The sequence below is a fragment of the Solanum dulcamara genome, chromosome 11 (assembly GCF_947179165.1).
Source record: "Solanum dulcamara chromosome 11, daSolDulc1.2, whole genome shotgun sequence".
NCBI classification, from domain to species: domain Eukaryota; kingdom Viridiplantae; phylum Streptophyta; class Magnoliopsida; order Solanales; family Solanaceae; genus Solanum; species Solanum dulcamara.
Genome location: NC_077247.1, coordinates 30000732 through 30018947, shown reverse-complemented (window position 1 = coordinate 30018947; position 18216 = coordinate 30000732). Strand labels below are relative to the sequence as shown.

Sequence of the window (18216 nt, the reverse complement as noted above, 5' to 3'; positions counted from 1 at the left end):
AAACTTGTCAAAGGCTATCACCATGGAATCCAGTACGGATCATAGTCAGCACCATGAGGCATGAAGGTTTCCCCTGAAGAGATGAAAGCTACACAGCAGGAGCTAAGTTAAAAATCACGGAAGAGTACCACAGACCGTGAAGTTCAATACAGTCCGTGGTGAGTGAGCGTGAAAAGTGTTGACTTCAGTTTTCCTAGTTGGTTTAGAATTTGGTTTTGTATTTCTATAAATACCCCAATTTATTTTATTTTTAGGGTTTGGCATTTTATTATTATTTTGAGTACTTTGTGAACACATTGAAGCAACACTTAACTAATTTTGGAGATTGATTCTTGAAATCTCATTCCGGTTTTCATTCTTGATTTGTGATTCGTGTGATTGATTGAAAATTGACTTCTTCATCTGAGGAAGTATTAATTCATGAATTCTACACAAATTCTTGTTCTTTTACTTACAAAAATGAGTATCTAAGCCCATAACTAGGATTGTGGAAACCATGACGACTTGATTAAATAGGCAAAACGTAGGATTGATATTCGTGATTTGTTTTTACATATATTGTAATTTCTTTATTCAAAAGTATTTTTTAGTGAGTGCGTGCATTGAGAACTTGCCCATATTCATTGCTTGCTTGGGAGGGAGGTAGTGATTAGAAAAAGAATATCACAACAGTAATTCGAAGAATCTCACTTTGAAAGAAGGGATAAACTTCGTCTAAGTTACTTGAGATCGGGAGGATATAGTACTCTGAGATCTAGAGCGAGGTTTAATAAAGCATACATTCTGCTACCGGGAGGAGATGAATGAGATACATCTGAAAGGATCGGAAAGTGAATTAGATGTTACCTAGCTCACTAGATTTTGCATACAATGCATTGAACGATACCATGAATAGTAATTGTCTATTAAGTTATATGTCATGGGGAGCACAATCCTAGCTATATTCTTATATTGTTCACAATGTAATTGTTAGTTACTTTGCTATAACATCTTTAAGTGATTACTTAGTTAAATAACAAAAATCCCCATTTTACTTTATGCATCTTTATTTTCAGGAAGTAGTAATTACGACTGAATAGTGATAGCTAATAGAACTTGTTTCAACCTATTCCCTGAGGGTTGGACCCCGACTCTTAGTTGGGTAAAATATATTGCTAACAATCGTTTATATCTCTTTCGATAGGTATAATTGAGTGTTACCAATTCTCCATTGAGAAATGCAGTTTTCACATCCATTTTATGCAATTCAAGATCCAACTTAGCCACTATAGACAAATTTATCTTATTGAAGTAAAGCGTACAATAGGTAAAAAGGTTTCTTCATAATCAATTCCTTCCTGTTGTGTGTACCCCTTAGATACTAGGCGAGCTTTGAATCTTTTGATGCTACCATCTGTCTTACGCTTTATTTTGAAATTTCATTTATTTTCAATTGCTTTTCGGCCTATAGGTAGATCAATCAATTTCCACACTTGGTTAGATTTCATTGACTCTATCTCCTCATCCATTGTTTTTAACCATTTTTTTATCGGGGCATGTAAGAGCCTCATTTATATTTTTGTCTCTTCATCATCCGGAGTAACTATAAATGCTTCGCCTTCGATCTTAAATCGATGAAGGGAAATTTGTCGACGACTTGTTCGTCGAGGTTGAGATTGACAAACTGATTTATCAATTGATAAGTTACTCCCACTCAGACAAGAAATATCAATAGGATTTGATTCAGATGATGTATTTGTGGAAATAAAAATTGATCCATTATCATTAAAATGACTCCCACGCAAATCCATTTGAACTTTGGCAGCGAAAATGGTCTATTCTGTAATTTCATAAAGAGATAAGTCTTGACCTATCTTGCTCTGCTTAGCAAAATCATTCTTTATGAATGTAACATCACGTGATTCAATTTCAATTATAGTGCCATTATTTTGTTCACGTAACCCTCAGATTGTTCAGAGTATCTTATAAAGATATATTTTCTTCCTCTTGGACCTGATTTTCCACATTGGAAAGAAGGATTATGAATAAAAGCAGCACAACCCCAAGGCTTTAAAATGCTCAAATCGGGCGTTCATTTAGTCCATAACTCATATGGCATAGTTTTAACTGATTTTGAAGGGACACTATTAAGTACAAATGCAGCAGTGAGTTAAGCATCACCCCAATAGGTGATTGGCAATTTTACTTGCACCATCATCGACCTAACCATTTCTAACAAGGTTCTATTTCGTCGTTCCGCAACATCATTTTGTTGTAGAGTATAAGGAGTAGTTAATTATCTTTGAATTCCCTTTTCTTCACATAATCGTTTGAACTCATCAAATAAATACTCTCTTCCTCGATCGGTTCTTAGAGATTTTATTTTTCTATCTAATTGATTCTCAACTAAGTTCATAAACTTAATAAAGAAACCTAAAGCTTCATATTTGTGAGAAATAAAAAATACATAATCAAATCGAGTAAAATCATCAATAAAAGTGATGAAGTAAATAGCACCATGTCTTGACCTTACATTCATTGGACCACAAATATCAGAATAAATAAATTGCAATGGAGTATCAGCTCTTGTGCATTTTCCAAATGGTTTTCTTGCAGTTTTTCCAGCTAGGCAAGATTCATAAGTAGACAATTCTACTTTATCTATTGTGCCGAGCAAACCTTCCTTAGCTAAGTGATTCATTCTTTGCTGACCAATATGGCCAAGCGTAGCATGCCATGTATTTACATCATTCTCACAATTAGAAGATGTAAATAAGAAAAAAATAATATTATTATTATTGGGACTTTGAAAAACGTCCAATACAAAGAATCGGTCGTAAAAAAAATAGTTCCATATTTTGTCTTGTCCAAATGCATATTCATACCATATTCATAAAAGAATAAATTAAATCCTAACTTAATCAACATTCGGACAAAGACTAGATTACGACGAATGGATGGGGTAAATAAGACTTCATGTAGTAGAGTTCGGCCACCATGCATTTCAAGTTTGCAGGTACCAATCCCTTTAACCTCCTCTCTGGAGTTATTTCCCACATACACTCATTTGGATCCTCATGGGATTCGTCGGTAATCTATAAAGCATCTCTTTTCGTTGCTATATGTTTGGTGGCTCCCGAGTCTACAATCCACATAAGAAGTGACTCAGTTAAAAAAGCATAACAAGAAACATTTACATCACTATGTAAATTGTTCATAAGGTCATGTACCTTTTTAGGCTCTAGACAATTACGACCAAAGTATCCTTTGTTCTTATAGTTATAGCACTTAAGCTTAGCCATATTCTTATAAATCTTTGGAGCAGAAATATTTTTCTCTCCTTATTGATTAACCTTAGGATTATTTGAGACTTTCACATGTTGGAGGGTATTACCATTTTCAGGAAGTGTCATAGACCATTTAGAGCTTCAAGAGTTTCATGCTCTTTCGGGACATAATTGGTTTTCATGTTCCATATTTCACAGTCATCACTATTAAGCTTATCACATTTTTTAAGCTCGGCAATAATATTTTTTACAACAGTTGACATACTTATTAAACAAGTATAAAGTAACATGAGACAACTATGTACAAATTATAGCCTAAATTCATAAACATAATTGTTCTTAAGATATTTAACTATGTTAATATTCCTTTCATATTAGGTTCAGATTCGAAAGTTCACTAAGTTCCAATCATCATCCTAATTCTAATATGTCATAAATCTAACACAATCAATCATCTAAGAACCACTTATCTTAAATCACATAATTCAAGACAAAATATACACAATTATATAACAAATATAGAAAAATTCAATGAAGAATGTAATTGCATAAATAATATAAATTTAAATTCATAAAACTACAAATACATACAAATAATATACACACTATCACTATAATATTTCTTTGTGAACAGGAATAGATAAAATAAAATTTATATGCAAGTCTATAGACAATTTATATCTTATAGACAATCAATGAGAATGACATATAGTCTTCTTAACTATCAAGTTAATGCATTTATCCATAAAATATTGGACCAATCACTTGTAAGATCTCGACTTTTTGAGAAGTAACTTATGTCAAGACTTGTCAAGTAATTTCTTTTGAAAATCATAATGCAGATCGTAAAGCCATATATTTCTTCTCCATAGTTAATAAATCCCCAACCCAAACAACTTCTTAAATTAACTTGCTAATTCTCGTTGTGTGTTTCACAAATCTTGTGAGATCATCATCTTGAACATTGGATTCTGACAAAAGATTAACCAAATTGTCAATTAAAATTTTCACCCTATCCTTTTGTTGCTTTGTGGAAACTCGCCTGGGTGTATTTATCATTACCATGATTTTCTGTAACACATACAGAAAATGGTTAGGACTAATCATGTAACAAAAGAATTATACAACAATTTGTATAAAAGAAGTCTTGTGTGGAATTTAAAAAGAAAACTTGATTATGATCTACTCTCAAAATTTATGATAATTGGGTGTCTAAAAAAATTGTTCATCTGCTAAAAAAATCCAACGTGGAGGATTTTTAACAAAAACTCCAATCATTTTTTTTCTTCACTGAAGCAACATAACAATTCCAACATATGATAAACTTAACTTGTCCACTTATCAACCAAAACATTAAGCCCACATTAAAAAAGAACTCTCGTCACTTTCCACTTTCCAGAAAACAAATGGAAAAAAATGTTTTCCAATATTACCATCAAATAACTATTAGTATTGTAAAGGAACAAAAAGAAAATGTGTATATATTGTCACCACATATTTCAGGCGTTATCAATTTTTATTTTTTTATTTTTAATTTTGAAGTGCCAATAATGTTGCCAACAATTTTGAAATACAGAGAAAAGCCATAATGTCAAGGATTCTCAATCCTTTTCAATTGGTGATGCGTAAATTTTCCTCTTTTTTTCTAGCTTATGGGTCAAAACAGACAAACAATATCCTCCCTTTTCCTTATTATTTTGTTTGTTGTTATCACTAAAGTTACTTTTACAAGCCAAAACTTCGTAAAAAAATTTACATTGGTAGTAAACAAAAAAAACTCTTCGACCACACTATTTTGAAGGAAGAATAGTGAGACTAGGAATAAATTAAAACGCAAGCTCTAATACTAATGAAGAATCTAAACAATTTGTAGGATCACTGAATATTGTTTTACTAGTCTAATAGTGTAATGACTTACTAATACGAACTACACCATATAAAGTCGTAGTCTATAATCGCGTATCTATTACAGTTGTTCACTTTTCGCAGAAGAAATCTTCACTTGAAACTTTACAAGAATTGGAGAAGGAAGAAGGAGAAGAAAAGAATAAGTGTATGTTCTTTTTTAATTTGCAGAAAATGAAAAGGTACCTTGGTTTTTCCTATGAAACCCCTTTTTTATAATCGAGAAACAACTATTCAAATAGATTAATTGTCATAGAAATGCAATGGGATCGCATTTTTAGAGGCCATTTTCAAGTTTTCCGTCCAGTAGCACCTTCCCCGTTGTTTGATCCTTCACAACACAAAAACAGGGGTAAAACTCGAAATAAATATTATTGTCAGCAATAAATTCTTGGTAATCTTAGGTACATATATAATATTTTTAAGATTAAAGTACTGTGAAGAGGACATCAATTTTGATTCACCAATATGAGAAAGAGACAAACCTTCTCCATTACCAATCATGATCTGATTTAATCAGTTTTAAACATCAGATAGGATCAATCACGACATTAGGTTGAGCAATATAACAATCATCATCAATTGATTTCAAGTAATTTATCATAGTTATCATGCCCTTCTTAGTCGTCTGAAATTGAAGGCGCAATTGCATCAACCTCGCCTTGGATTGAGATGCGAACACGGTCTCTAAAGTCTGCCACCCCTCCTTAGAATTAGCACAACTAACAACCTATCCTGAGAGAGAAGAGAGTAGCCAACTCAATAGAAGTTGATCTTGTCGACGAGTTTGATGGACAATTATAAGTTCCATCAACATAACCTCGTAAGGTTGGAAGGATTTGGGACCCCACAGGACATAATTGTTTCTGTCCAACTTCAGCGAATTTGTGTAACATAAAAATGAACATCTTTTTGTAGTAGAGAACAAGTAAAAGTGGACAGAGAAAGTACTTGTCTAATTGAAATCAATTGTCAATTATAGTCTTGGATTCCTAAAATGACAATTTAGGACAACTTTTTTTGGCTAAAGTGACAGTTAAAATACAATGGAGAGAGAATTCAACAAAAAGGGGCAAAGTGCCTCTTAAAAAGTTTAATAATGCTACAGAAATGTCATCACCAAATTAACGGGTACTTTCTGGAAAGCGGTCTTAGTGGACGAAGTTGGCAATGACAGCAGAGGTAGATCACATTTCCTGATGATAGAGTAGACTAGATGTTGAAAGAAGAAAATTCTAGTATTCATAATGTTAAACCCTTTTGCATAGAAGAATTCTTTAGGACATGACGACTATGATAGAGTAAAATGACAAACACTCTCGGAGCTCTGCATTCCCACACTTTGTCATCCAGCTTTTGAGCAGAGACGATACAAAGGTATTGACAAAATCATCACATAAATTGCAGGTCTTTTCACAGGGCTGGGACATGGTTCTTTATGAAACCTTCTTGCTATCAGAACGTGACAATGTACGATCCAGTGATTGCAATTGAGAACGAAGATTTTGGTTTTCCTCAAGTAAGCGGTCATATTCAAGAAGAAATCCTTCTGACTGCTTTTTTAGAGCACCTGCATTGGCTTCAGCTCTGATTTCTTCTTTGGTCTTCTCCTCCAGTTCTGATTCCAGCTGCCTAATTTTTCCACGCAATGCACTTGCCTCTCCCTCCAAAGTTTTGATCTCCTCTGAAGCCCCACTCTTTCCATCCTCAAAGGCTCTGTTTTGCTTTTTCACAGCTTCCATGGTTTTCCTCCTCATACTAAGTTCTCTTATATAATGGTGTAGTCTATCTATCATAAAGGCGAGGAAGAGGGAGAATCCTGCACAAAAGGTTAATTGTGAAATCCAGAAGTCGAAAAACACCAAAAGAAACTGGGAACAGAAGACAGGGATAAAGTGCAATAGATCTCCCTCAAGTCGGATGTCTTTCTATGACACGCCAAAAAAGGCCTAGAAAGGTATAATTTTATACATGACAAACAATTGCTAGCATTAATCCATAAATACTAAGCAAATTCTCTAGTAAATAACTTCAAATTTACTATGAGACCAGGCTGTAGAGAAACCTCAAAAGGAAAAGATATCAAGTTGATTGCAAGTGAGAAAGAACTTGTGAACCACTACAAGTACTTGGTAACACACATCTAAATATACTTAACATTACTATGTGGGAAAAAGAGAATCAGTATCACTTGATAGCTCCTTTCACATCTCATAGCAGTAAACATGGAAGCATAGCCATCATTAGTAACATTTATGCATCATAGTTACAAGATGACTTGAAAAGAATCAATAGCTTGCACAAAACTACGTCCATGCAGGAATATTCTTCCAATTTTTTTCTTTCTTTGATCCATGAGCATTTCCCTTAATGATTTTCTTTTTGATAACCAATAAATCCACGAGGGCCAGTGGCACATGGTTTGAAATTCAATGGATAATGGGCTTGCCCCTCTACCCTTCCCCACTTAAATACGAAACTTCAGTCTGCGGCACGCTCAAACTCATAACATGAGCCTAACCCACACATTATATGTTACGCTCTTACCACTAGATCAAAGCCCTAGTGGCCCATTTCTTGAGATTCTTCCTAGTCTTAACTTTTATTCCTTTTGATTGAAAACTTTCAAAACCAAACCAAGGGAAGAATCGAGCATTACTCTTATTTGTTAAACAACCATATAACCACTCCACAATAACATAACTCTCTTTATGGGCATCACTCTAAAAGGGGGCTAGCAGCAGGTGCGGGTCTATGTAGAAGAGTGGGGGTGCCACGCCACCCGAACGCTTGAGACTTTGTATATATACGTAAATATATGTATAAGAACAGAATAAATAATAATCATGCCACCCGGAGTATCAATAGACCAAAAGGTGCCAGTGGTGAAGGGTCAAGTTTTACACTCAAAGACTCAAGTTTGATTCCTATCTGGTGCACTTTTCAAAACATTTTTAGTAAGCTGCAGTTAGGACTCACATCAACATGATATTTTAATTATAAAACTTTTAAATTTAATCTTTGTGAAGAATAATAAAATAAATTATTGTTTACAAACGTATAACATATAATTAAATACCAAAAGCAACCGATAAGGCTATCACAGATATAGATCAACCCCTCCCCAAAAAGAAGAAAGAAAAAAAGAATCAAAGTGAAGGAGAGTGGCTGAGATGCAGACAGTGAAGACAGATCATATAGAATTTTATCAAGTGAGTATAATCCAAAGATCATTATTTCAGTACACCCTTCTACGGCTAAGATATCAACTTTTGGCCGGAAGTCATTTGTAGAGGAAGCAGAAAGTAAAGCCAGAGCATATTCACCTGGCAAGTTCAAATTCAACTACAGCACCCACATAGTACTCCCTCCATTAAGGTGTTTTCCTAGGCAGGGAGTTTAAGAATATAAAGAATACTTTTACTTATAAGCCAAATATATGAAAAGAACCAAAGTTCTCTTTTAAATGAGTGGTGGTGAGAGGTTTAGATGTCTTTTTACTCTGTCTCCCCGTATAAAGGAATGAAATTTTATATAAAGTGAATCCCAAAAAATCCCATCATCAAGCTTAAATAGTTTCTAAAAAGGAAAAGGTGTCATTCTTTGGGACAAACAAAAAGAAAGGGAAGTGTTGAACATAAAATGGGATAAAGGAAGTAAGTTTTTATCTAGTATTCACAATGTGCACTGACTGGCCTATAGCCAGATGCCACAGGTGGAGAAAACCATGCATAAGTTTACAAAGTTGACTGTATAAGGCAAGACCTCCACCATTCCATTCTAACCCGCACTACGGTTTTATCAAAATAAATGAGGTATTGAGATTTCATCCTTTTTTAAGAGCACTAAAGCTATGTCCTTTTTTAAGAGCACTAAAGCTATGCATTGTTAATAGTTTTTCTAACACCGTTATGCTTAAAGAAGTGAAGATCAAATGATGTCATATAGCAGATGACAATAAGAACGACAACAGTTCTTGTGCAAAAAGAAGTGTGGCACGAGCATTTAAAGTTTTTAGCATGCCCCATTCAGACATTGATACACACACCGGTCATGAACTACTCATAAGTATGTCATTTATCAAAAGTAACAAAACATTGTTTAGAGAGAACGGAATAGAACCACTATCATATAGTAAGGTTCTCAAAAAGAACTAGAGAATCGAACTTTAATTTGACACTTAAGCTATCAAGCCGAAGAAGTTAACAGTATTCAGATCAATTAGACCTTAATTAGTATAGACTATATACAAAATGAAATAAAAGGTGTAAGCTTGGCCATGAATAAATAAACTATAAAAGCTGTAATTCCAAGTAAACCACAGATTTACTCATAATTCAGAAGCAGTATTCCTATGAACAATAATTCAAATCACTCAGTTAAAAAGTTGCAGGGATAAGGGAAGAGGATAGTTTTGCAGTTTATAAATGCAGCAAAATAGATGTACCAGAAAACATAAGGAAAAGAAAAGAATCTTAGAAGAGGCAATTGAATTTCAAAAAACAGAACAAGAGGAAGGTTTATTGTGTAGGTAGATGCATTTCTACATACATCTGTGTGTGTATATCTAATATATATGTATGTATGTATATAGTTTGAGACTGAGATGGTAGTGCAAGTGAACCCACTATTTTTATGCTGGAGAGCTGATCCAGCATACAAGCAGTGGATGCACGTGCACGGCATGTGTTATCAAAGGCATTCTTTCATTGCATAAATTGATGAAGCAATGTGAATTTAGGAGTTATAGTTTCATGCGTGAAGCCATACGCTTTAGAGAAGCGTACGCTTCCAATGCTGATGCAAAAAAGTGATCCCAACGAGAAGAGGATAGTTCTCTAAATATCAACTTTTGAGGAGTTCGATTATATCTTTATGGTATTTTTAATTTTCTGTAAACTGTGTGTTGCACTTCAAAGAAGCATGCACTTTGCTTCACCCTATTCTCTTCAAACCCATGGACCTTATTGCTTTTTTATACTTCAAAACATTGCACACTACTATCTCAGACTCGGGCCCCATTTATTTGCATTAAGATTAAGACATTTGAATCTGAATGCATATTTAAATTATGAAGATGTTGTTTCTACATCAGAATACTGAATACTGAATGATTAAGACTATTTATTTTTTAACATTTGAATGTGCATAATTTATTTATTTATAAACATAATAAATATACAATTTGAAGAAAAAGTAATTAAAATATAAGACAAATACAAATTCAATAAAATAAATCATTATTTGATATAAAGAATGTAAATTAATGTTCATTAGTGATGGTAGAGATGATTTGTAGTGGTGGTGGTGATGACAGTTAGTATTAATGACTAGTATGGTGATAGTTGTGATGGTAGAAATGGTTGGTGTTATAGTGAGTAGCGGCGATGATGGAAGTTGGTAGTGATGTGATGATGGTGGTGGTGGTAGTTGTGATGGTGGAGGCAGTTAATATTGTAGTGAGTAACGCGATGGTGGCAGTTGGTAGTGGTGGTTGTGATAGTGGAGTTGGTTAGTCTTGCAATGACTGGCACGATGATAGCAATTGGTAGTGGTGGTTGACGATGGTGTTGGGGGTAGTTGGTCGTTGTGCTAGTTGAGATGATGGAGGTGGTTGGTAATAGGAATTGACCACGGTGGTGGTAATGGTTGATAGTGGTGGCGGAGGCAGTAATGGCAGCAGTGAATATAATAATGACGTAGCACCCGACAATAATGGTTGCCAATGATAGTTGTGACGGCAGAGGTGGTGGTGTTGAGATGACAAAGGTGGTGGCTGGTGATTGTGGATAGAGTGGTGATAAAAATTATGCACACAAAAATATCTCTCAATAATATTAAGACTTTGTTCAAAATCTTAATGATCACGACTTATTTAGACCAAATAATTGTCCAAATCTTAATATGAAAAAATTCACTTAATGGCCCAAGGTCTGAACTGTTCAGATTTAGATCTTCATTAAGTATAAACAAAACAAATGAGGCCTCAAACTATATAGTAAATGCATAGAACAAATTTGAAGGAACATTTGGGAATCTGTATGTACATTGAGAGGGAGCTGTACCTACTACCTCTGAATCCGGAATCTGCCTCTACTAGCACCAGTCCACGCGCACATATTTTATATAAATTTATTCATTTATTAATTAATTAAAAAATTTACATCCATAAGTTTCATAAATACTAGTACTCCCTCTGTCAAATTGTGGCGCTTCTGGATTTCTCGAGTCTAATCTTTTGTTTTGACCATTAATTCGAATTAGAAACTAAGTTTTGAGAAATAAAATTTACATATTTGAAAAAAAAAACTATAAATCAAAATAATTAATAACTTCGAATATTTGAAAAAAATTGTGGTCCTTTTGAGTCTTTGCCCCTCGAAAATTGGGGGGAAGTAAGTAGTATAATTGGAAGTAGTCTAATTACATCGGATACACAAGTCAATATCAGAAGATGAGAGTTGAGATACCCATAAGTGAAGCTTCTAGAAGATGTTGAGCAAAAAGAATCTGATCAGTTGGAGTAATATCACCACCTTCATCGACCCACCGCGAGTGGATCGATGCAACACTGTAGATAGTAGACATCATAACCACGAAGACAGTTCCAGCAACTGTTTTCACAATGATTGGTCCGCGTCCTCTCTTCACCCTATCAAGCCCCATTATAACAAGCTTCCTTAATGGCGTCTTGAAGACGAAGATCACGATTAGTGCCATTTCAGAAAAAATCAAAGTGAACAGTAACTGAATCATAATTCTAATCGATTTATCTTCCTCTTAACGGTCGAGATTTCAGATGTATTAAGAGCAGGAGATTGTTGAGTGCTCACAGCTGAGAAGAAAAGAAAGAAGAAGAAAACGAGAAGCAGCAGAATATGATTTGGAGAGGTTTTTGTATCTTCAATTGCATATTTGTATAGGACTCTTAATTACACTCAGGTCCCTCGACTTTTCACAAATGTAAATTTGGTATTAACAAAATCTTTTTTCTTTTTTGGTCTTCTTGGTTGGTGGACTAACGCGAGGCTAATCCAAACCCCTTCTTTAGTTATTTTTATTTTGTTTGACTTATGTATCAAAAATAACTTTATTTATTTATTTTAGTAAATTAAGAAAAATTTATCATTATTTTTCATATTATCTTAAAATTAATTTATATAAAATATTATAGTCGAATTCTGAATTTTAAAATATACATAATAAAATTAATTTACTAACCTTGACAATTAATATGTGACAGGAAATATAATATAAGCCTAAACTGACTTGTAAATGAGGCCCATCAATGCGTTGTACATGTGATTGCTTTACTTTTTTTGAATAGAAAAACTTTAAATTCCTAAAATAAGTCATTTATTAGTTTGTAAATATTAAAATTATATTGAATTTAAATTCGTAAATTAATTTGAACTATATTAAACTCAAGAAAATAGTCTAAATGAGGTGGCAATCCAAGTCAAATAAATGATCCACTAAAAGCACACCATGTGTCAAAGTTTTGTGGTAATCCAAGTCAAATTAAATGAGCCACTAAAATGACACCGCGTGTCAAAGTTATATGGCAATCCAAGTCAAATTAAATGAGCCATTAGAATCATGTCATGTACCAAAATTATGTGGCAATTCAAGTCAAATTAAATAAGCCACTAAAATCATGTCATGTGTTAAAGTTATGTGTCAATCTAAGTCAAATTAAATGGGCCACTAGAATAATGTCACGTATATATGCGACATGTTCTGACCAATCAAATTAAAGCTCTTCACCAAAGGAATTTGATTGGTCAGTTCAAACCAACCAATCAAATCACACCCTCATACCACTCCCTACAACTATAAATAGGGGTCCTTATTATTGTCAGAGGAGGGTGAAAAAAGAACAAGAAGCAAGAAGAGAGCTCGTGGATCAAAGGCTGTAAATTTTCTACAAAGCTAAAAAGTTCAAGTAATCAAATTCAAGTTCAAGCTCAAGATCAAAAACGAAGAAAAATATCAAGAAGTTCAAGATCAAGTTACTTTTTCATATTTATTATTCATCATAACCGTACAAGTATTCGTGACGAATAATTCAAATCCAAATTTAAAGACGAAGATTCAAGATCAAGCTATTCGAGCCCTTGACTCTAAATCAAATTCAAGTTCAACATATTCCATATTATTTAAAGAATCAGAGGATTATCATAGAGATTGTAACACACACTACATTTTGAAATCAAATATTACTTTTTGTTATTCCAATTTTCCGGTCTTGATTATTTATTTTTCTCGGCTCAAAAATTTATTGTTTACAGTTCTGGTTTGGAATAAAATTATATCAAATGGTAGAAACGTCCATTAGATTAAATTAAAGAAAGAGCAAAGAAAAATGTTGAACAGAAAAAGAGTGGAAACAGTTCAATTGTTCAACAGACAACAATAGTCAAATTGTAAACGGATTCAAACTCCTGGTACTAAAGTTAGATTGTTGTTTCCCTTTAACTCTTGTGTTATTCCCTTTGACTCTTGTTTCGTCTTCACTGGGAGGAGGTCTGAAATAGTGTTTTGGAATTCATCGATTTCAAAATAGAAATCGATTATTTCTAAAAATGGGATCGACCAAAATCAAAGGGGGATAGAGCAAGGACTCCATGTTCAAGGGACGGGTTGTTCTACAACATATCCGAAATTGGGATCTCTCTCGCAATGGATGGTTGTTGTTCTCTGTTGACCCACAGCGAGGCAGAGATGAATAAGTGACATATGTCAATAAACAGCCTTAAAGTGGTTACAAATGACCTTAAGGAAGAGCGGATGGTTCATGTAGCAATGGAAGAGTCAGTCAATAGTTCTTAACCAACCCTTTCATTTTTGAATTATTAAAGCCCACCTACCTTGGGATAAGCGGTTACCAAAAGTTTGAAGCTAACTTTAATGAGCAACTCTTCCTCGTAGGGTCACCAAAGCAGGCTCCTTTAGCCAAGACCACCTACCTAGAGATAAGAAGTTACCGGAATTTCGGAGAGTTTTCAATCGTAATTCAAGCTGAATAAAAAGATCTTTCAATCTCAACAAAGAAATGAAAGCATAACTCTTTGCTTGCTCTGAGGGAGAGGTAGGCGAAGTGTGGATTTTTGATCTATTTCTAAGCCAGGAAGATGCCTTGAACATGACAAATTATCTCTAAGATTAATGCGAGTTTGTAATGACCCGTTAGGACATTTTGAGAACCAGTCATATTTTTTTTCACAAAAGACTCAGTCCATAAATTTTTAATGGTTATTGTGGATAATTTGATAATTCCGCTTATTTAGTTGAGGGGTAAATTTTGAAAATTAATTTAGTTGGTGTGCTAAATTGATAATTTATTTAATATTCTATACCACTTATCCCATATTTATGAAAATTAATTGGGGGTAAACGGAGGTTACAACATTTTTTTTCATACCTAGGGTGCCGCAATCGAAGATGGAGATAATAGGTACTATGAACTCTTTCTTGGCCTTTCCATTTTTTTCTTATCAATTAATAATAACAACAATGTGCTTAAGAAATTGATGTCTTTAGTTAGATGGATTGGAGCCTATGGTATTTGTGTACTAGTGGATGGAAAGGAAATTGCAGTTTACTTGGATTTATTTATGGTTTATTTGATCTAGGGGACAAAGGTGAGTGATCAATCATGGACAATTATAAGACAATAACGAGGAATCATCATATATATATAATAAAGGTTAATATGGGTTAAAGAAGTGATTCGTTGTTAGAGGTCAATGTTTATGCATTAATTCTTGGTTTAAGAATATTTTTATGCTTGAAATTTGTAAAATATGAGTGTTGCCATAAAAATTGGCATCAAGATTAGAAATTTGATTATAGATTTGGGTGAGTTTTTGTGTCTAAGCTAGACATATAGTAAACTGGGTTTTGTTAGTTTCGAAATATTATTGTGATTATTTATTTGACTAGATTACGTTGATTTGGAGGCCCAACGAAAAGGGAAGGCTCAAGTCCCGGAGTAATTGCTTGATAATTTGAGGCAAGTAAATTTCTAAACCTCAGTTTAAGCTTGTAGATGCTTGTATTTCCTTGTTATGTACACTGAGAAGTAATGAGAATTGGACTGGGTTATTGATTGTATGATTGGCCTTAAAAATAGAGATAGGGGTATAAAATGACGATCTAATAACATGTATTGGTGGAATTGATGTGATGAGATTATGAATTTATTTTGGACATGTGAAATGACTATGTTGATACGAGATAGAAAAATTATTGTTGTTGTCATGTTATTATCGTGAATCATATGAACATGAATTGATTGCATGGGTTTTAACATACTATACTAAGACTGAAAATGATATGAAACAAAGAGGTCGGGCAACACGCTCTGTGACAAGTATTATGAAATAAAGGAGTCAGGCCACACGCTCCGTGGAAGCATACGTATATTGAGGCGATGGGCCACACGCTCTGTGGCAGGTAACATGGACAGAAATGTCCCCCATGGGTTCTGGAATGTAATTCAGCGGATGTGTACCGATAGGACTGACATGCATCATCTCATTGCATTACATCGCATTTTGTTGATATTTGTAAAGTTCGTGTTTACCACTTATTTCTATGTATATGTTAAACTTGACTTCATATGATTCATTTGATGAGACTACTGATGAGTATTCGTGGACTATATTATTATTATTGTGTAGAGTATAGAGTTGGGTTGATTTTATGCAGGTTGTAGTTAAGAAGGTTCTGTTGGGATGACAGGAGTACTTGTATCTATTGAGCTTTGCTTAGTTTTAGTTATTCAATTTTCTGAGTACTGTGTTGTTTGGTACTCACTCCTTACTTCTACACTTGTGTAGGTTGTGATTCCGGGCCTTCTTGATCTCCTAGTGTTTTCCACCACATCCAAGGATATCATTTTGAGTGTTGAGGTAGCTGTTACATCCATCTAGCGGACAACTCTTACTCTTTTATTATGTTTTAGTCTTATTTTAGAGACAAAGACATTGTGACTATATTTCTTTTTGTACTTCAGTAATATATTAGTGGCTTGTACATGTGACAACCAATCTTGGGGTATTTTGAGTTTGTTTTACGTGTTTTCAATTAAGTTAAATTTTGATTCATGTCTTTTCTTCCGCATCTACTTTCCATTGGGCATTAGGTTGACTTGTCTCGGTGGGTTGATATGAGTGTCATCACACCCGGATTCGGGTTGTGACTAATGGTATCAGAGTCCCAAGTTCATAGGTCTCACGTGTATACAAGACGAATCTAAGTAGAGTCTTGAGGATCAGTATGGAGACGTCTGTACTTATCTTTGAGAGGCTATGAGGACTTTTAGGAAATATTCCCTTTGTTCCTTCATTTTGTATTGTGTGTGGTTACTTATGTTGGTACTAAATTTTCACGTGTCCTTTTTGGCAAATGGCTAGGACCATAACTACGGCTAGTGGTAGAGGAGGTTAGGCACTCCCCGAGGTTGATGTTGGGACCACAACTAGGGGTAGAGATAGAGGCCAAGCTAGAGGCCATTGTCGGGGGTGGAGGCAGGTAGAGGTCATGCCCGAAGAGCGGCACCAGCTAGAGGTCGTACTAGAGAGACTTCTCTTGAACCACAGATTAATGCTAAAGAGGAACAGGTCCCTCCAGAGCTTGCTACTGCACCATTGCTTCAGGCCACTTTGATGCGAGTATTGGATGTGCTCGAAAGATTTAATTAGAGTGTGGGGGTGATAGGTACACACGAGGGTTCTCAAGATAGAGTAGGAGCGCAGACCCCAGGGCAGCATCAGATTCCAATTGTTCAGGTTTCAATAGGCCAGCCACCTGTGGGCTAGCCACTTGTGGGCCCTAGAGTTGATAAGGGTGAAGTACAAGTAGGGGGAGTTCAGGGTGTACCTATAGTCATATTGACTGACGACGAGCAACACCTATATGAGAGGGTTCAATAAATAGACCTACCACAGTTTTAGGGTAGGAAGACTAAGGATGCACACGAGTTCCTGACCATGTGCCGAGAGTTATTGGGGGCAGTAGGGTTATCTGAGACTTACGGAGTTTGTTATACTACACTTCGGTTATGTGGGCCAGCTCGAGAGTGGTGGAGAGTGTATCTGAGTTCTAGGCCATTTAGATCATTCCAGTTGATTTGGGATGAGTTTGCTAGTGCCTTTTATAACCATTTTATCCCCTGGAGTGTGAAGGAAGAGAGCCGATTATGGTTTGAGAATTTGAGGTAGGAGGGTCTTACGATTGTTAAGTATGAGACTCATTTCTACCAGTTGTCCAAACATGCCATGGTTGTCCTTCCTAATAAGACAGAGCAGATTCGCAGATTTGTGCGAGGACTGAACTATTCCATTTGTACCATAGTTTTTCAACCCGCCCGTGAGGGTGCTTCTTTCCAGTCCATCGTGGGTGCCACTAAGAAGGCGGATTTGATGGAGAGAGAGAGAAGTTCGGGGACCCCAAGAGGGGCCGTACTTATGGTCAGTTTTCGGGTACCTCATTTGGAGGTAGAGGGTCCTATAAAGGAGGTGGTTCCTTCCAGTGTAGAGGACCAGTTCATGCATCTATGCCGGCTTCTAAGGATGGTCAGACACCTCATGGGTCCTATAGTACAGGTCAGAGTTACCAGGGGTCACAGTAGAGGCCGGTGAGCCGGGGTAGTTATACAAGTTCTTTAGGTTCATTGTAGAGGTTTTTGCACTGGAGATCATGCTATACTTGTTGAGATCTGTATTATATTTTATGGCAGTGTACATCTCAGGGTCGAGGAGGAACCCAACCTAGTTCTTCAGTTGCAGTTAGAGGACCAGCGCCGCCAGTCAGAGGTCGATGTAGAGGCCAGACTAGTAGAGGTGGTCACACTCTTGGTAGGGGTATTGGGGGTGATATAGTCCCTTAAGGAGAAAGTAGAGGTATTGGGTAGGTCGAAAGTGGTAGGGGAGTTCAGTGTTATGCTTTTCTAGGGAGATCGAGGTTGAGGCTTATGACACAGTTATCACAAGTATTGTCCTAGTCTGCCATCGATCTGCATCTGTATTATTTGATCCAG

The 18216-nt window shown here is 35.3% G+C and overlaps 1 protein-coding gene across 1 annotated transcript; it reads right to left on the bottom strand.

The window, feature by feature from the left end:
* Positions 1-6108: 6108 nt before the first annotated feature.
* On the bottom strand, positions 6109-12067 carry LOC129874033 (uncharacterized). The gene is made up of 2 exons (XM_055949255.1): positions 11642-12067; positions 6109-6990 (listed from the first exon to the last, which is right to left on the bottom strand). The coding sequence occupies exons 1-2, from the start codon at positions 11925-11927 to the stop codon at positions 6608-6610; spliced, it is 669 nt and encodes a 222-aa protein (XP_055805230.1). The 5' UTR covers positions 11928-12067; the 3' UTR covers positions 6109-6607.
* Positions 12068-18216: the final 6149 nt, after the last annotated feature.